At 35.6% G+C, this 21,650-nt stretch overlaps 1 protein-coding gene and 1 long non-coding RNA gene across 2 annotated transcripts; one reads left to right on the forward strand and one right to left on the reverse strand.

Annotated features, from left to right (window-relative positions):
• The first annotated feature begins 4,474 nt into the window (after nucleotides 1–4,474).
• Nucleotides 4,475–6,547, forward strand: LOC113277402. The gene is made up of 3 exons (XM_026526512.1): nucleotides 4,475–4,591; nucleotides 4,680–5,219; nucleotides 5,787–6,547. Exons 1-3 carry the CDS (start codon nucleotides 4,531–4,533, stop codon nucleotides 6,371–6,373), a joined length of 1,188 nt encoding a protein of 395 aa, XP_026382297.1. The 5' UTR covers nucleotides 4,475–4,530; the 3' UTR covers nucleotides 6,374–6,547.
• Nucleotides 6,548–13,260: 6,713 nt separating this feature from the next.
• Nucleotides 13,261–13,861, reverse strand: LOC113277403. Its single transcript, XR_003324893.1, has 2 exons — nucleotides 13,579–13,861; nucleotides 13,261–13,430 (listed from the first exon to the last, which is right to left on the reverse strand). It is a non-coding gene; the product is annotated as an uncharacterized LOC113277403 (long non-coding RNA).
• Nucleotides 13,862–21,650: the final 7,789 nt, after the last annotated feature.

Here is a 21,650-nt window from a genome sequence, read left to right on the forward strand (position 1 = left end):
CCAACTTAATAAGCTTCATAACAGATTCAACCTTAGAAGAATTCTTCCCATACAAGAGCTCAAGAGCAAATTGTAGTCCTTTTTCTTTCTCTCTAGGATCCAACAACATGGCAAAAAAGGTTGTAGGGTTCATCTTTGCATAATCACCCCAATATTTGCTATACTTCTTAAACATTTTTCCATCCATAGTAGCAATAAAAGGATCTTCATCTACATTATCTCTAAACTCAACTAGTTGCTCATATATGATAACTAATTGCCATAAGAAAGTGTTTGTTGTTACCTTAGTTGAGGCTGAAAATGCAACAGTGGCATCAAAGAATACTTTCAAACATTTGACAAGGCCTCTGGCAAAGATCCAGTCCTCTTCACATGGAGCAGGTTTCCTCACTACTACCTTCTTCTTCTTCTTTTGTGCCTTATTCTTCTTCCCTCTCACCTCAACTTCTTCTTGTTCTTCTTCACTAAATTATTCTTCTTCTTCACCAACATTAACATCAATATCAAAATCATTAGCATCAGGTAGATCTTTCTCACTCTGTTTTGGGTAATAAAACAACTGCCGATATTCCTTGTCATACCTTTCTAACCTAATAAATGCTTTTTCTTACACTTCTGCAGCCTGTAGCATCAAGAATGTGCGGTTCCACCTAGTCTTAACATCTAATATCAATGTTACATTAGACTCTATTCCAACTAATTTTGCACAACGCGTAAGCTTAGCCAACCTAGATGGAGAACCCTTTATATACTTGACAACTGACCTGATTCTTGCAATTGATTTGTTGTAGACCCTCACAGCATCTTTTACCACAAGTGCAAGTACATGAGCTGCACACCTTACCTGAAAAGGTGAATTCAAACAAGTATTAGATATTTTAACAAAACTAATAAACATAATCCTAAGTTAGAAAGTAAAAAAAATAATAAGTCATATTCATATACATATACATACATATAAATAGTCATTCTACTTGGCACAACAAATTTAGGCTCTAAGACATGCATCATTCTCCTAAAACCTTCACCCTCAACTGCTCTAAATGACATCTCATCAATTATAATAAATTCAACAACTGCCCTTTTACATTTCTCTTGACTGAAAATAGTAGAGACTAACTGACCTTCATTCTCACCCAGTTGTGCAGGATTTAATGTCAGAGTTTGTTGTCCTTTTGGCTTTGGCTTGTTAGGATTCTGCTTGCATCTGTTGAAGTGCTTCCACATTCCACTTGTATCATTCTTTCCAGTATGAGCCTTTATCACCTTCTTGCAGTAATTGCATCCAGCATCTTGAACATTCAACCTCTTGAAATGATTCCAAATGTCAGAAGTTATCTTACCACCCATAGATGTAGAAGTAGCTTCTACATCTACTGTTGTTGTCTCTGGCTGTGCTGCTTCATTTGTTGGTTGGATTGAGGAACCAACAATTGCATCTGTGGCAGTGGTAGGTGTAGCAGTTGTAGGTGTAGGGGTATCTGTTCCATGAGCTTGACTTGATTCATCCATGCCAGCTTATCACTGAGAAAACAAATTTAAGTGCTGAAAAATTAAATAAGAACTGAAATGAAACTGATATGAAATAAGAAATGAAATAAGAAATTAAATAAGAAATGAAATAAGAACTGAAATGAAACTGAAAAATAAGAACTGTTATAAAAAATATGTACTATTATAAAAAACATATTAGCTACTTGGAAATATGGCTAAGCATTGAGCTCTGTTATGAAAAATAAGAACTGGACATTGTTCTAAGCATAACTGCATAAGTTCTAAGCAGAACTGGACATTGTTCTAAACAAAAAACATTATTTATTTAAATTATTTTCAACTTTTAACCATTATAGATGAATGATAAAAAGTAGATAACGGGCTAGGATTTACCAAACACAATAGGATTTGAACCCTCAGTTCAGTACCCAACCAAACAGCAGGGATAAGCCCTCACCTGAAAAAACCTAAGACCAACAAAATCAATACCCAGACAGAACAGGTGAACAAAGAAAAAACTGCGAGAAATATCTATGCTGAAACCTTTGTGTTGCATCCATATATTAGCCCCTGCAATACAACAAAGAAGAAAAAGAAATCAATAGGAATCAGTACAGGAGAATGAAGAACCAACATGGAGATGAAAGGATGCGGCGGAAAGAGAAAGAGAATCTTAGATTGCATGACTTTATGCGTCAGCCCCTAAATTTTCACCACCCACGTATATCTGCCTCTTTATAATGCTAATCATTTCAAGTGACAGCTAACATTGGTCGATTGAGGTATAGACCAGGTAGTTGAAACCTTAAAAATATGATCAATATAATGGGGTTTTAAAGTATAGCCAAGGCAGGAGCAGGAGAAAAGCATGACTCAGATTTCATGGAAGGCAAATATTTATCACAAGCCAAATTATAAGTATGACTTAAGGCAGGAACTCCATATTGCTAGTGTAAACTGAGCAGCCGATGCCACAACCAATGATAACCTCCATATTGCTTAAGATGGCTTATCTAATGATCATGAAAAAAGTGTACATTAGCAGCCTGCCTACTGAATTTATGGCAAGCAAGTTTAGCTAGAGCAGAGTAACGCCTCTCCAAAATACCCATTAAAATCTAGTATTAAACAACAAACTACTCTATCAGTCACCTGGAGCATCATGTAAACATATGATAAATTCAAGTAAAATGAAATTTCTATACTTACAAAAGCACCACCCAATTTATCAAGCCTCCAATGCTTAGGGGCGTTAAGCCTCTTCAAATGTTTCTTCGATCCCTTCGCCTAAAATCAAATGAACCAATCAAAAAGTTCAAAAGGTTAGAAGATACACCCTATTCAAAACTTTCAAAAACCAGATACAGGTAAATTAATCATGACAGTTCCTCATAAAGAATAAAGCATAAATAAATTCTCTTAGCATAAATAATACTTGATTATCTCCAATTTGCCATTATCAAATTCAGAAACAACAAAATTAATTAAAAAATTAATCAAATCATTGCAATAAACTACCAAAGATCAACATAACTATTTCAGAAACTCCATCTTCATGTCTTTCAATTCTAACTAGCATCAGTTCTCAGCTAAACCCTAATTCCTCCTTGAATTCAAATCACAGATAACTCAATTAAAATCCACGAACCCTAATTTCTAAATTACGGAAGAACATGATGAACCCTATTTCTCAATCTCACAGTTAAGCACAAATTAAATCTCCATATAACCGATTCAACTTCAATACAACAAACCCATATAAGATTCCTCAGTTTTTATTCAGTTTTACTCAAAATAAATTCAAACTACGGGAACCCAAAAATTACCTTTCTCTGATTCTTCACCAAAACAACTTCAGAACTTCAGTTCAACCCTAACTCTTTTGTTCTTCACCAAACAACAAAATTAATCAAATCATTGAAATCACTGACTTTTTCTTCTGGATCGAGAGGTGTTGTTCTTGTTCGGTGTTCCGTGTTCACTGATTAATGGAGTTCACTTTCAGACTTCAGAGAATCAAAGACTCAAGAACTATATCAGTCTCTCAGAGGGAAGACCGGAAGAGTCGAAGACGAAGAAGGAAAAGAAAAACGAAAATGAGAAACCCTATCGTTAAGGTAGTATATATACCCCCCCCCCTTAATCTAACGGCTGTATTTGTTCAGTACCCCTAAATCTAATGGCTACGAATGGTTGGTTCTTTCGGTCCGGACGGTACGGGACTTATACAGGACCGTGTACCTGTACCTCATCAGCCTCGATTCCTATTTTATGGACCGGTACCTGTACCCCGTTCCTCGGTTCGGGACAAATATCGGCTCGGTTCCGCCGGTTCCGGGACGGTTCCTCGGTCCAGGTCGGTTCCTGTGCACCCTTCAGTTTATTTCACATTTCATACATGGAAGAGGGCTCACAGTCTCACAAAATATGCAGCTGGCCACAGTGTCCAAGATCAGTGAACATCTTCTCAACCCCCCCACCCCCCCCCCCCCCCCCCCACCCCCCCCCCCCCCCCCCCCCCCCCCCCCCCCCCCACCCAAACTGCAACAACTCTTCACCTTATGTGTTAGTTTTGCAGTTTCTCATTACTGTTTTTCTTGTTTGTCTCTGCTTGTCAAGTAGACCATCAAACAACCTGTTACCTATATTGTGGGAACAATTTGAAATTTATAGCAGCATTTTGTCCCTTTAAAGTTATGCCAAACAAAACGCCTGAATTTTTTTTCCTTGCGAGCTTGTTTAAAGAAAAAAAACGGCTGAAAATTTTGAGGGGCTGCTTTGGCAATCATGTCCAGCTCAAATTTAAAAAATTTGAGATGGAGTATATTTTTTCTTTGCTCTGTGTCCTTGGCTGGGTTTCTTTTTGCCAGCTTGCTTGTTTTGTTAACCCACGTTAAAATCCACGATTTTCCTTGAATCTGCAACAGCGACGTACAGTACAAGTACTACCAACTCACACGGCTTCATTTAAAGTCAACTACACAGACAGAGCTTCTAGACTATAGGTAGAGGTAGAACTACTCCAGAACAGGAGCAATGGAGATATGGCAAGCAACAATACTTCTTCTTTCACTCATGATAGCCAAGGCATTTGCAGGTAACAATAACTATAACAAAGTTTTTCTCTCTGAAAATAACAAGCTAAACTAACAAATTTTGTTATTTTCTTGATGAATCGAGTACAGATCTTCAAAACCCTGGTTTTGAATCACCACCAACAAACATACCAAAAAACTCAATAAACACATTTGCGTCATTGAATTCAACAATAAATACCATTCCAGGATGGTCATACCAAGGCACAGTCAAGTATGTAACTTCTACTAGTCCTGGTGAACATGCTATATATTTAGGTCAAAATGGAAAAATTAATCAAACATTCAAATCAAATCAAGAATCAAACCATTATTTACTTACCTTTAATCTTCAACCAGCTCAATCAAATTGCTCTAACCCTACTAGTGTTGTTATATCTGGGCCAGATAGAGCAGTTCGTATTTTTTATCAACAGAAATTTGGGAATGATACTTGGGAAACTCATGCTTGTTATTTGGGAAGTCATGGTAATGGAGACTTGATTAATCTATTTATTGAAAATCAAACAACTGATCAAAGTATGGATGGTGATGATGATCTTGGTGGTAATACTACTGTTATTACTAATTGTGGGGTGGTTCTGGATTCATTCATTCTCAAGAACATTGTCAATCCTATCAAGAATTCTGGTATGTCACTGATTCCATTTTTCTGTACTAGTTTTTCTTATTATGATTGAGATTATAAACCCTAAACCCATGTTTAGTTGTACTTCAATTGCTAACACTTCACCCAAACTAGTGTAGTTGCATTGAGAACATTGAAAACTTGTATCCATAGTGCTATTTGGACTTGAGTAATGGAGCTCGAATTGAGTGGCGTCTAGCCGTGTGATGATAAACATGTCGCTGACTCTCTATGCAGTGCAACTCAAGGGACATGATCCCTCAGTTTCTTGGTCTAATAAACATTTCCACTGTTGTGTTCAAATCATAACACACGCTGGTTAAGAAGTTAGTTGACAACTTCGGTAACAGAACATTACCTGAGGAGACTGACCAATCCACAAGGCCGTGTGGAGGTAATCGTTTATAGCTGCTCAAGAAACCCTGCAATGACCTTGAGGAGATTTGCAATGCTGGCCAACAGGGAGCAAACCTATAGTCAACCTCCCCTCGAGTTTAATTTTCCTTGTTTTGTAGTATATGTTTGTTTTCTATGTATTTTTGGTTAATATTGTGATTCAATCAACACAGAAAGCAACTTCTTGCTAAATGGTGGATTCGAATACGGGCCTGCATTTCCCAACAATTCCTTTGGCGGTATTCTGATTGATGCAGAATCAAGTCCAACTCAGTCTACATTAAACCAATGGGCAATACTAGGTACAGTGAAATACATTTCTTCAAACAAGAACTATATAGTCCCAGAAGGAAATGCTGCAATCGAGATTGTTTCAGGGGAATCAAGTGGGTTACAAACAGCAGTTACACTAAAAAAAGGTACCAAGTATGACCTGGAACTCGTAATTGCTGATGCCAATGATTCATGTATTGGTGATTTCATGGTGGGTGTTCAAGCAGGATCAACTGGTAAAAATTTCACATTACAAAGTAAAGGAATTGGTTCATCGGAGGAATTTACATTGACATTTGTAGCAGATTCAAGTGTTACTCCTATTAGTATCCTAAGTTTCACAACAACCCAAACTAAAGATCTTGTGTTTTGTGGTCCTGTGATTGACAAAGTTGTACTTCTTGCTTCTTATGGCTTGAAACTGCGAATAAAGGTTCTTTTTGTTGGTCTTGGGTTTCTTGTAACTCTTACACAATTTATTGGGTAGAGATGTTAGATTAGATAAAAGAAAGTGATACTGCTACAATACCATTGGCGTTTTGTTTTTGTTGCCTATTTGATGTATAGGGAGTAACATTTTGTATGAGAATTGTCTCAGCTGAATTCAGTTGCTTCAAAACAAAAATAAAATAACTGAATTCAGTTTTGGTTTTGGTTATTTTTCCTGGTATTTTTAGGGGCGTTTTTTTATTCTCATCCATTGAAGATGGCTCTGGGGCGTCTTAAAAATAAAATTATCTATATTGTCCTTAACCTTTATACTAAATCTAAACCTATATCATTTATTTTCATAATCTTAACATTCCTCTTTTCCTTCTTTTTTCTACCGATTTAAAAAAAAAAAATTATCGCTTTAAGTTTGATTGAAACCAATATCCTCGATCTAACAAATTTTAGGATTAATTTTTTTAAAATTAAAACCCAAAACCTTAAAGTTGAAACTTAGAACATCAAAAAAAAAATCGATTTAAACAAACAAAACTGATAAATGATAGTAGTTGTGTCCAAAATTAGAATTTAATTGCTTGAAAAATAAATATAGATCGGATTTTTTTTATTTAGGATTTACGGTTGCAGAAACATAATCGATAGGTATAAAGTTGGTTTTATCCACCGATTCTGGTTGATGTTCTTAGAAATGAAGAACATCAACCAGAATCGGTAGGTAAAATAGATTGTTATTTACCGATTATTTTTGCGTCAAAAATTCAATTTTTCTGTACTAAAATTTAAGCATAATCGGTAGACATCATCCACTTGTGCCTACCGATTGTGAAATAGAGAAATTCAAAAATTTATAATTTTTTGAAAAATCAGAATTTGGGGCTACTATCACAATCGGTAGATAATGAACATCACGAGACTACCGATTGTGAAAGTAGAGAAATTCACAATTTTATAAGTTTTTGAAAAATCAAAATTTGGGGTTACTATCACAACCGATAGATAATGAACATCAAGAGACTACCGATTATGAAAATAGAGATATTCAAAATTTTATAAGTTTTTGAAAAATCAGAATTTGGGGCTACTATCACAACCGGTAGATAATGAACATCACGAGACTACCAATTGTGAAAGTAAAGAAATTCAGAATTTTATAAGTTTTTAAAAAATCAGGATTTGGGACTACTATCACAATCAGTAGATAATGAACATCACGAGATTGCCGATTGTAAAAGTAGAGAAATTCAAAATTTTATAAGTTTTTGAAAAATCAGAATTTGGGACTACTATCACAATCGGTAGATAAAGAACATCACGAAACTAGTGATTGTATAAGTAGATAGGCCTGTCAATATTTGTCCTATACCCGTTATCCGTTTCCGAGTATTCAAGATCCTATAGGATTTTATCCGTTTTATCGGATATCGGATCGGATATTTTATCGGATATTTCTTCCTTAACATATCGGAAACGGATTAGACCCCATCCGAAATGTTAATATCCGATATCCGATAGTATAGGAACTTATTTGTAATTTATCCTAATTTCGAGTCTAGTATCGGATATTGTCGGATAAATATCCCATAAGTGTCAATTATGAAAATGTTTTACAAGGGTTTTTAAGCTTTTTTGTTATAACTGGATACTATCGGATATCCGACAGCTTAGCCTATCGGAATCGATATCTGATTTTGATATCCTATAGGATATTATCGGATATCGAATATCCGGTAGTGCTTAACATGTCGGATATCGGATTTCTAAATATCCGACGGATATTCTTCCATTGACAGGCCTATAAGTAGAGAAATTCAAAATTTTATAAGTTTCTGAAAAATCAGAATTTGGGACTACTATCACAATCAGTAGATAAAGAACATCATGAAACTACCAGTCGTATGATGGGTAGATAATGAACATGAAGAAACTACTGATTGTTCTTCCATTCTGGAACATAAGAGTATAATTGGTAGATAAAGTATTATCTACCGATTCTGGGACGTTAATGGCGTCGAATGCATTCAATCTTCTCTCTAACCGTTATTGAACCTTCGACATGATATTCTTCATGATGTTTCCCACCTTTTTCTTCATATCCATCCATGGATGTTATTGATTTAAGAAAAAAATGGTTTTCTCCCACTTTTTCTCCTTCTTCTACTTTAAAACCTTAAAACTCAAAAACTAAAATAATTTTCCTCTATATAAAAAATTGCTCCCGATTGTAATCTTAGCTACCGATTGTTAAGGGTGGATTCGCCATTATGAAAAACGAGAGATAAGGGGTGGTTCATTTTAGGTTTGAGTGACCTTATTTTGTTTTATTAGTCACCCCTAATTCCTTTCAAGTCATCCCTAAAAATGACAGGTTATTTTTGAAGGAGAAGTTAGCTTGTATTAAAAAATAAAAGGTACATCTTGTTTATACAAGCAGCATATAAATGTGGGTACACGCTTCACAGTATAGCAGTCCAAATAAAGAACTACGAGTATTAACATGATCTTAATATACTACCTATCTATTTACAGCGAAACCAAAGACCTTTGTAAGAGCAGTTTTCATTCAGATGTTATCAGGTAAAAACCTGTCATTCCTCCAAGTATATATGTATAAGATATTTATGCTACATAGAAATTACAAGGTGTATAACACTACTAGAGTATGAGAAACTGGCTCAACTTCGTCTACATAACTTGTCGTGATGAATCCCAGCTTTTTTCTTCTGCATTTCAGAAGATGAATAGGCATTTGACTTGCTTTATTGTGTGGCATTTGTGGTCATGGACAAGCAATGGATAGAAAAGAATGGCACATACATGGAGTTCAATGTAAGATATCAATACCAAATTCATAAATTATTGTGTCGTAATCCAGTAACGAAGCGAAAATAAATTTCATCATCTGGATATATCAACCTTTACGATAAATCCATTTGGGGCCATTATAATCCCAATTCAAGGTTCCTACTGAAATTACATTTGTGATATTGGATAATGGTGTATTTAAGGCTAATCCCTATGAACTAGGTTGGCCAAAAAATGTTACAAATTAAGAAAAAAATGTTATAAAAAAGTTAATACTCAATCTAACTACTTCTCTCCTAACAATTGGTCGCAGTCCAACTATTAGCGAGATTTAAACGCTGAATATTGCGGCGCTCAAAAAATGACCCTACGCCGAACGGTTGAGCGCTGGAGAGAAATTTTTTTTATTTTTAAATAAATCTAAAAGAACTTGATCGTGACAGTTATTAGTAGATTATAAAGTACTACCTAATTTGAAAACTGGAAATTGTATTTTGTCCACACGATTTGAAAAGGGAAGAGAGGGAAATCTGTGGGAACATTTGAAAAATGGAGCCCAACATGCAACCACACGATTAGTTAGTCCTTCACATCTGAATAGTCTTAGGTCCACACGATTAACCTATTTGCCCTAGTGGACAGCGAACAGTGGAAATGACTATGCAAAGGTACTGACTCTCTGAACTAGCATTAAATGCGTGATGATTTTAACATGTTAAAAAACCTGTCTGATAAAATTTAGAGCGTTGTTTCTTTCGGCGTTAAACTCTGACGCTGTACCGTTCCGCGCCCAGCGCTGCTCTGTTTACCATTTTATTGCTAGATTCGCCATGCCATAGGGGTTGGTAGGTTGTCCAAGTTGACGTGGATGGCCAATCTAACAGTTAGATATTTAGTCCATAAAACTTAGTCTAAGGATAGTATTGTGTGTTTCAGCCGTAAGGTTTAGTAGTAAAGGCCCGTGCACCACTGACACCTCAGCTGATTCATATTTTGTTCCCTGCATTTTTTAAGGTGACATGCTGACTATGATAAATATGGTTTAATAGGATGTTCTGAAATCCTCGTCCTCCACTAGAAAGGGAACAATAATTTATATGTCCAATCGGTAAGAATTCTATCAAATTGGTCCGTCAAGTTTAGATATGATTAAGCTGTATAATCTTTTCTCTCATCCTTCTATTCTCAAATGTAATCTGTATTAACGTGGTACCCATCTATATTTTATAATTCTATTTTGAGAAAAAATGGTACTACCTTACTAATAACGAAGTTAACAATTGTTGGTCATGCGTCAATTTTTTAAGGTCGAATCCTAATATCACGTGAGAGACATTTGCAAACACAATCAATTCGGATCTTGGATTATTTATTTTGTTTTGTTTTTGTGAGAAATTTAACTTGGATCTTGAATTTGATTTTGCTCACATGGTTCTGAGCTTTGACTGGCTAAATAGTTTATTTCACATTTATACACGGAAGAGGGCTCAGTCTCACAAAATATCCCCATATCTGCAAGCAACAACTCTTTATCTTATGTTTTAGTTTTGTAGTTTCTCATTATTATTTTTCTTGTTCGCCTCTTCTTATCAAGCAGACCATCAAACAACCATGTTAGGCTGTTACCTATATTGCGGGAACGATTTGAAATTTATAGCAACATGTTGGCACTTAAAACGCCTGAAAAATCTGAGCGGTTGCTTTGGCATCAACTTCTACCGGTGAAGTTTGTCCCTACCGAGATAATATATTTTTAGCTCTGTCCTTGGTTGGGTTTCTTTTTGCCAGCTTTCTTGTTTTGTTAACCCACGTTATAATCCACGATTTTCCTTAAATTTTTAACTGTCATTGTTGAGGACTATTTCTTTCACTCGTGATAAACAATGCAAGTAAAGTTTCATTACAACTACACAGATAGAGGTAGACTATAGGAAAAGGTAGAATTGTGTCTCTAAAACAGGAGTAATGGAGATACGACTAACAAACTATGTCATTGACACTGAAAAGTGATCACCTTCTTCTTTATTACCATCCATCCTCGACTTTGTTAGGTCTACCAAGTTTGTGTTGCTTACATGGACGATCTGGAGTTTGTTTTTTTTAGCTTTTTCCTTCTTTTTAGGTTTACAAGGACGACCTCTACCTCTTTTAGCTATTGTCTACGGAGAAATTTTTTTTGATGGGGGCAAAATCCGAAAGGGGCATGGAGGACCAATAAGAAGTGAGCATTTTTCCTTACTTTTATGGACAGATTCTAAGAAATTTAAGTCCTCATTTGCTCCTACGAAATTACCCTTTCTTAAGATATCGTAAATCTTATTAATTTTCTGATGTATCTTTTCTCCTAAATTAATGGTAGCTTTAAACACCAAGACCGCTAAAAAAGAAAATCTTAATTATTTTTCGGGTCCAGATTCTCTGTGACCAAATTCCCCCTATCCTCGGTCCCCTCCAGTACCAATGCACCACCTGGAATCAAACTCCAATTTATTTTAGATATATAACTCGGTTTCTAATTTAATTAATTCACTGATTTAAACGGCGAAAAAATAGGAAATATATCATTTCTGTATCCTCCTTCTGCATAAAATGTTCTTTAAATTATCAATTAGGTGTTTTCGATTTGGAGCATTGTATATGGAAGATTGTACAGGAAACACTTTAAAGATTTAATTAAAAAATATGGATTTGGAATTTCAATGATTTTTTTAGTTTATCTTCCCTAAACTCCTTCTGTTTTCCGTTTTGTTTATTGCTTACCCGTAGTATCTTTTTCCTTTGGCATGATAAAAGAAAATGTAAAACAAAGTTTCCATGAAACACTGTAAAGATCAAACACTTCAACACACTTCAACTAGCTACATCCATAACTTAAAAAAATCTCTTGCATATACCCACCTTAAATCTGTAAATTAATTAAATCTGATTGGCTTGATTCACCTAGTTACAATCCATGTACAAGCATAAAGATCAAAGAACATTTGATTGGCTTTTGTTACAAATACAATGCATCACATTCACATATTATAAATCCAAACTAATCAATTGGCATTACAATGAATCACCAGTAAAGTGTGAGTTAAGACGAGGAAGTGTGAGTGTCAAAAATAGATGATGAAAGTATGAAATAGTGTACACGGAAGGAGTTTCTATAAATTATCAAACTTCAATGATTTGGAAATAAAATTAAAATTAGGAACGAGTTATTTTTCTAAAAATGATTCCACGTGGTGCATTTTTACCGGAGGGGACAGAGGACTGGGGGAAATTGGTCACAGACGATCTGAACCCTTATTTTTCATAATTTATAGGGAATTATATTAGATGCTAGTATAAGCCATAGTCCTATAGGAAAAAGCCATAGTCCTACAGAAAAAATCTGTTTCCACTTGCGCAGATGCGGACTGTATTACACTGATGGAGAAAATCATTGTTCGGAAGTATATAAGACCTTGCAGTTATCTCAACAACACATAATGTGGGGTGGACAGTGGTGAAACCTGTATGCTAACAGCTCAACAGGCTTAACAAACTTGCAGTAAAATTAATCTTATCTTACAGCTTTGGATCAAGATTTTCCCTCAAGCATGAGTTTATTTCTGGTTAAAGTTTCAGAGAAGATTGACATTTGGTAAGGGAAAATGGAAAAGTTTATAACTCTTGGTGATAGGCATTTTCACTCCTTGAGCGTCTATTCATGTGGAACTAACTCACATCAGGTTGATTCGTCTTACAGAAGTTCATGCTTATGTTTTGTTTGAGTGGATAAATCTACTCAATTAGCTTCATTTTTGGTCTGGATAAATTTGAATCTTATATCAGACGTTATCAGAAGGTCCCTAACTAAATTAGACATGACCAAAAACAAAATAAAAGAAACATATTCAGAATTCAGGTCTAAGAAGACTATGATAATTCATTTTTCTTTTTTCAAATAAGGGATGTCATAAAATAAAAATGGGTTGTGATGGAGGTTTAAGAAAAGGTAAGGACGGACGGGAAGATGAATTTTCCGATTCTCCGTTAATTGTGTTTCCTAAATAAACTCATGGATAAGATTTACGATATCTTAAGAAAGGGCAATTTGGGAGGAGAAAATGAGAACTTAAATTCGGTAGAAACTGTCCATAAAAGGAAGGATAAATACTCTCTTCTTATTGATCCCCCATTCCCCCTTCGAATATTGTCCCCATCAAAAAATTTCTCGTCTACGGACCACTACCTCTTTTTGCTACTGTCAGCGGAAAAAGCTCTTCAGAAAGTACATTATCAAATCTCAATGTGTTCATCATCTGCAAAACATTTGTAAAAGAATGAAATATCAGCATTTCATTTTCCATTAATTTAATCGATGGTTGATTTGAAAAACTTTAATGATGAGATACTACATTAATGCTCAAGGCTTTCTAAAATCCCAATTTTTTTCAAGGAGAGAAATACCTGAACAAGAGGAGATACATTCGCACGTTCACTCTATGCCTGCACATGCTTCTTCTTCTTGGAACTTCCCGAGCTATCACTCTGTGCAGGGGTCATTAACCGTGATGAACAAGGTGATTTAATTCGACCAAATAAATAAATTCTTTCAAGGAGAGCAGTTCTGAACAAGAGGGGATTTGTTCGCAGGTTCACTCTCTGCCTCCAAATGTTTCCTCTGCCTCTTTGACCATCTCAACCCACCTCTCTCTTCACCAACTGTCTCCACATGCTTCTGGCTCTTTGAACTTCTCACCAGGCGGTGTATCTGCATCAAGAAAAGCATTTATTTCATAATAGATTAAAACAGTGGCATAGTAAAATATATCTTGAGGTTTCCACCACAATCAAAAGTTCGTGATTTAGTTACAATGCTTATATCTTGACACAGTTGACAGATTTCACTCTCGGCCACAGATATCTTGAGTTTGAACAGGTCAATTTCTGCAGACTTATCCATGCTGCAAAAGGAAAAAGAAGAAATTTAAGACCAAAACTATAGAAAAAGGAAATCATACTTGTCCATAGGCCAGAACTGTTGCATTATAGCCATAAAAGAAAGTACCAATCATTGAAGACACACAATCACCGTAATTGAATTCGAGGTAGAAGCTTTATTTCCATAAACATAACTCAATGTAAAATAATGTTCCAATTTGCACCTATAATTATTAAGAAACTTCATGAAATAAATGTGTTTCTTAATAAACATAACATTATTAAGAAACTTCATGAAATAAATGTGTTTATAATTAAGAATGTGTTTCTTAATAAACATAACATTATTAAGAAAGTTCATGAAATAAATGTGTTTATTATTAAACATAACATTATTAAGAAACTTTATGAAATAAATGTGTTTATTGTTAAGAATGCGTTTCTGCAGAGGTCATTAACTGTGACGAACAAGGTGACTTAATTTGACCAAATAAAATTGATTCTTTCAAGGAGACCGATATCTGAACAAGAGGAGATCCATTCGCAGGTTCAATCTCTGCGAGAGCAAACCATTGCAATTGTACACAGACTAAGTTCTGATTTTCGTGGTTTCTAAATTTGAGTTATTAAGAAAATATTTATTTGTTGACCATCCTTAATTAGTCAATTGGCTCGTAATTTGCTCATGATTTTTAACTTATCTTACCGAACCCAAAACCGTTCAAGATAAATCTGCAACAAGCCCTAAATCATCCACTACAACACTGTTAGAGCATAGCTCGGTCAACCTCGCATGCGTTTCTATCTCAAGCATGTTTGTCAATGTTAGTGATCAAAACTATGAGTCTTGATTTCCAGCCTACATAGCTAAGTCTCGGACTAGGATAGAAAAGTGTAGTTGAGCTAAAGGACTTCATGGTGATTCATCATACAACGACGAACATCTATACAAGGAACCGTGGAACTTCATCAACAAAAAGGTATGTGGAGACTTGAACTTATCTATCACTCAAAAGTCTATCTATTCTATCTCCTACTTCTTATGAGACAAAAGTAGTATGCTATATAGACTAGATCATACACATTTGACGTTTCAAGCTGAGCATTCATAACTTATCTTTTTCTCGAAATCATATGCTGGTAAAGCGTTTCGCTTTGATCAAGTTTATCTTCACCTAGTGACGAAAGTCATGAAAAGTTTCAATCACTTTGAGAATTGCTCTGACGTGAATCGGTCTGTGAATAACAGCTACATGGCGTCCTCTGAGAATGTCCCAATGATTGAAATGAGAGTTTATATTACATAACCATGTATTCCTTGAACCGAAGTTTTCGAACTTTGTTGATCAAGAGAAATTGGAAGGATTGTGGAATTGGCTTGCCAATTCCGCGAACCCAGTCCGCAGACTCAGTCCGCGAACTGTCGGAAGTTCTCGACCGAGAATTTCTGCTGGATTTTCCAAAAACTCATTTGTGTGCTTAGTCCGCGATCTCAGTCCGCGAACTGGCGGAAGTTCTCTTTCCGAGAATTTCTGCTGAGTTTGAAAAACTCAACCGATTAACTTAAGTCCGCGAACTTGTTTGTGAACTTAAGAGGTTATGATCTAAAGATATGCTCTGAACATGAAACATTAAATTACTGGGGAATGCTTTATGCAAACCGTGGCTATAATATTCATGAGACGATTCAATCGAATCAAATCATCTTTGTTTCAATTGTGTCTTGTGTAGTTACATAAGATCTCATAGCAATTGAACAACTCTTTAACTAGTTCATTTGAGTCAATTGAACTAATTATGGTGAAGAAGAACAAGGTTAATATGAAATGCTCATATGGTTAACCTTTTGTGTTACTATGTTGAACCAACATACACGTACACGTTTGAGCATGGATTTCGCAAACCCAGTAAACGTTTACCCAAGTGTGTTTGACAAGCTAAGTTTTCGATCTAACGGTTGAGAAATATTAGTTGAATCTAAATCAGGTTTTCATCTAACAGTGAATAAGGATTGCTTTGTAACTAAGGAAAAACCCTGATTTTAAGGCTATATAGGAGACATCTAGCTTTGAGCAAAACTAATCCCCACACGTCTGTCTGATACTAGTGCGCTCGCTAGAGTCGATTCTCCTTTAACCTTTGGTTTTCTTCTCTAAAACCAGGTTAACGACTTAAAGACTTCATTGGGATTGTGAAGTCAGACCGATACTACTTTTATCGTAGTTGTGTGATCTGATCTTGCATCTTCTATCGTACGAGTACAATCGATTGATTGGCTTAAGATCGTGAGAGTTCTCTGATAGGAAAGATAAAGAAGTCACAAACATATTCGTCTTACTGTTTGTGATTCCTCGACAAACCGCCTGTGTAGTCAGGAAGGATTGTAGAGAGGTACCTTGGATCGGTGGGAGACTGATTGGGGTTCAACTATAGTCCAATCCGAAGTTATCTTGGAGTAGGCTAGTGTCTGTAGTGGCTTAATACAGTGTGTATTCAATTTGGACTAGGTCTCGGGGTTTTTCTGCATTTGCGGTTTCCTCGTTAACAAAATTTCTGGTGTCTGTGTTATTTCTTTTCCACATTATATTTTATATAATTAAAATAATACAGGTTGTGCGTTTGTGATCATCAATTGGAAATCCAACCTTTGGTTGTTGATTGATATTGATTGATACTTGGATATTGGTCTTTGGTACCGTCCAAGTATTCCTTGTGTTTTGATTAGGACTCGCTGATTTCTATTAGCTTGAGTAATATCAAAAACAAGAGAGAGATATTAACTCCTTGAAATACTTTTATCTAGATTGAGTCTGATTTTCTAGTTGATTCTCTAACAAAGTATTTCGGAGTTAGTCCATACAGATTGCTAAGCAAAATATTGGGTGGTGTTATTAGACCCCCGCTTTTTCAGAAACTTTTCATGACTTTTGTCACTAGGTGAAGATAAACTTGATCAAAGCGAAACGCTTTACCAACACATGATTTCGAGAAAAAGATAAGCAATGAATGCTCAGCTCGGAATGTCAAATGTGTATGATCTAGTCTATATAGCATACGACTTTTGTCTCATAAGAAGTATGAGATATAATAAATAGACTTTTGAGTGATAGATAAGTTCAAGTCTCCACATACTTTTTTGTTGATGAAGTTCCATGGTTCCTTGTATAGATCTTCGTCGTTGTATGATGAATCTCCATGAAGTCCTTGAGCTCAACTACACTTTTCTATCCTAGTCCGAGACTTAGCTATGTAGGCTAGAAATCAAGACTCATAGTTTTGATCACTAACATTGACAAACATGCTTGAGATAGTAACTCATGCGAGGTTGACCGAGCTATGCTCTAACAATCTCCCCCTTTGTCAATTTTAGTAATAAAACTATTAATACATATGGAATACAAAAAAGTTAAACTTTAGTGGCTCCTATTCCATAGTCTAATCTACAACGTTCCCTGAAATCTTCGTCCTTCCAAGTACTCCAATGATCCCAAAGGTTGTAAGTTTAGCATCACCGTTGTTGAAGATCCGTATCTATAACAATGAGAGAAATCGAGATTCTCGATCATCATTATAAAGTGTCATTGTATTATTATGTAACATCAAAGTCCAATTGTATCACGACTTTAACAATAATACGACGGTGATATGTATCACTCCCCCTTAGTCAATACTCCATATCGATCATGGAAACCACTCCCCTTTACACAATGATCCGAAAATCATATGTATTTGTAGTGTGAACTACATTATTTCTCCCCCTTTTTGTCAATAAAATTGGGAAAGGTACAAGAACGGGATCATAATGAAATTTCCACAAGAGACATTTCATAGACTAAAAGAAAAATACATACCAACTTAATTTATATGAAATCATAAAGCCGAAGCTAAATGCATTCATCAAGGAGTTTTAAGATACAAGATAACCCCTATAAAATTCCACAGTCGCACACCCCGAAAGATATTACCATTAAGCACAAGTTCAAAAGAACTCTCCCCCATTTGATGTCATTCCCGAAAGAACAACAAGAGCGATCTTAATTTCAAAAGAAAAGAAGGATTTTTTTAATTGGACACCAAAAACCATAGAAATGATTTTCTATATCCAAAACTCAACCAAATTAATCATAAGTAAAACCATGATTAATTCAATTGGAATACGCAACTAAATCAAACCACAAAAGTGATCAATTTAATTGAAAGTGCTCAACATAAGTAAACCTACGGAGCTACGAATAAGGTAATCATGCGGAGATGACTAACTTAATCGTTCACATACTCAACATAAGGAAAACCTTACGGAATATACGACTAGATTAACCAATAAAACATTATTAGTATAGCCGTTCATATACTCAACACAAGAACTTGTGGAATATATGAAAACTCAACTAGACTAATTACAAGAGAACTTATAATTATTCTAATTGGAATACAAACAACCAAACTAATCACAAAAGTAATCAATTTAATTGTCAAAAGATTTTGCTCGACAAAAGAATACTTTCGGAGCAAATAACTAAATAACCAACCAAGATGATTAATTTAGTTCATAATGCTCGACATATAGCATCTTATGGAACAACCAACAAGCCAATAAGAAAAATCGACTTAGTTGTATCGTGCTCAACATAAGACACACAATGGAGCCTTCACGGTAAAACATAACAAGATGGATCAATGAAGATCAATACCGTGGATAACATACAAGGATCTATTTTATTTTCCATCATAACGACATAATAGACTTTATCCTTGTCAAACAAAAGATTTTATCCTATTTTCCATCAAATACATGACTGCATAGGCATAACTTTTGTAATGTCAAAAGTCCATTCGTCCTTTCATCAATATGAATACTAATTCATGAACGACTTTACTTTTGACCGCATATGGGACCTTCAAGTTCACGGACGCAAACAATACATATCCCATAAAAAAATTGCAATATCACAAAATCATAAAGATCAATACTGCAATAACATCATCCTCCAAATATTTTTAGAATTCAATAACCAATAAACCTAAAAAATAAACATAAGAAGATGAAAACAAAAATAGCTATGTGTAGTCACAATCATCGTTATTCAAAGCACTAGTTATTCTTCCAACTAATCCAAAGAGAAGACATTAGGCAACAATTCCTTTCAGAAATTCTTTATCATTCCCGAACTCCTTGTTATCGACAGCCATCGGGACATAAGGTTCACAGAGATAAGTGTCAATACCCACGAACTGTCTTGGATGAAGAGGTCGAATTAGGGTCCTCTGAATTTCCAAAGATTTAGACACGAACGTCTTTATTTCATAAATCTCCCTTCTTATTTCCTTTAACTCATCAAGAACATCGGAAAACTTCTGAGAGTTAGAAGGAACATCCCTGGGTTTTCTTGTATTCCTTCTTTTTCTTTTCAAGGACTTAGAACCAGGAGATTTTTCTTTTTCTTTGATTGAAGACATAACAATCATGTTGACATCCTTTCCATCTGACGACATAATGCTTTGAGAATAGTTATAAACCACTGGATAAGTGTGATTGAATCACTTATGTCAACAAGCAGTCTTATATAGGATGTCAAAAGGAAAAAGGAATGTAGGGTTCGAAACCTATTGACAGGTTCGTATACGCCCAACTCTAAAACCCTATAAAGAGTAGTATTTTCGATAATAACCCTTTCTTTTATTTGATAAACAAAAATAACAAATCTAAGAAAAGAAGGAAAAACTCTTCTGAAGCCTGGATCAGCACTCAATCTTGTCTCTTTTTGAACAGGCGCATGAGACAAGATTTTCCCAACAACACAATCAAGTTGTGTTGCATTTTAAATAACGATTTTTCCATCTTTTTCCTCATGGGAGGAATCCTTTGATCTTTGTCTATCAAAACGATTTGACCATATTTTCTTTTCAAATGGTCTTATTCTATCCTTGGAAACCAACTTCTTAGACGAATATAAGATCCTACATACCTCGGCGGTCATCTGAGCAAGTTTCAGCTTCCTTGCTAATCGATCTGCTCTTCGTTGAAGTTTGCTGGCGTGCCTTATTTGGTGCTTGTATTTGTAACACCTTGATAGTTCGTGTCCCTTCATCGAACAAAACGAGCATGTCAAACTTGGATAGTATTCAGGCATCTGAGATGTGCAAGCAGACAGACATACAGTTGATCATAAAACATCACTGAGAGGGTTTCCAGTTATCGGATTCAGTGAATCTTCCAGCTTGATTGGGTTTCCCTCTTCTCCGAACCCATTGAGGTTGATATATGTATTGCTACAAGTATCAAAACCAATGTTTTCACAAAGTATCCCTACACTTGATTTTCTATCTTCATCGGATTCATAGGTTTCAGACATTTCATCAAGTGTTACAGCTAGACGTTTGTTCCCAGTGTATTTTCTACGATTTGGGAATTTGTTAGCAAAATGGCCAAAACCCTTACACTTAAAGCACTGAGGCATGTCCTCGTCATCAGCCTCGTTAGCATCCCTGTTTTTAGGAGGTACGCGACCGTGAGGTTTGTCTGATGACTTAGGTTTGGCTCTTGAAAACCGTTTACTTCTCTTCAACAGAAGATCCCTGTGATCAAGGAGACTGATTTGTCAAGATCTTCATCCGAAAAATCATCCCCAGACTGATCATCCTCAGAGACATGAACACTCTTACCTTTGACAAGTAATTTAGTGTTCTTTTGTGCTTTAAAAGCAACATCTTTACCGACTTTGGATGTATGTTCATGGTCAAAGATCTTAAGCTTTCCAACCAAGGTGTTTCTGGAAAGATTATCGAGGTTATTCCCCTCAACGATGGCATGCTTCTTAGACTCGTACCTAGATGGAAGCGATATGAGAATTTTCATCACAATGTCCTTTTCAGGAATAGTCTTATCCAACGCAAAAGATGCATTAACAATTTCATACACTTTGTCATTAAACTCATCAAATGTTTCTTCATCTGCCATACGAAGGTTCTCCCAATCAGAATTAAGGTTTAGAATCCTTGCATCCTTTTCACTGGAGTTGCCTTCAAATACGGTTTCTAAGATATCCCAAGCATATTTAGATATAGTGCAATTTGTCGCATGATGCTGAAGATTTGGGGTAATGGCATGTATGATAACATTCAAACCGTCGAAATTTTGCTTGCAGCAGTTATTTCAACAGCGGTATATTCACCAATAGGTTTGGGAACGTTTACATCACCGACTTCCACAACGGGAGCATCATATCCATTAACCGCATATACCCATGATTGAAAATCACGTCATTGAAGAAAAGATCGCATAGAAATTTTCTACCATAATTAATTGGAGCCATCGAAGACTAGTGGTACGTTAATAGAGATAGCACCTCTGTCCATAGAGTCATATCGCTACAAACACAGACTTGTTAGGTCTTAAACGTGTTTGCCTGCTCTGATACCAATTGAAAAAGCGGGGGTCTAACAACACCACCCAATATTTCGCTTAGCAATCTGTATGGACTAACTCCGAAATAATTTGCTAGATAATCAACTAGACAGTCAGACTCAATCTAGATAAAAGTATCTCAAGGAGTCAATATCTCTCACTTGTTTTGATTTACTCAATCAATAACCAAATG

The sequence above is a fragment of the Papaver somniferum genome, chromosome 5 (assembly GCF_003573695.1).
Source record: "Papaver somniferum cultivar HN1 chromosome 5, ASM357369v1, whole genome shotgun sequence".
Classification (NCBI taxonomy): Eukaryota; Viridiplantae; Streptophyta; class Magnoliopsida; order Ranunculales; family Papaveraceae; genus Papaver; species Papaver somniferum.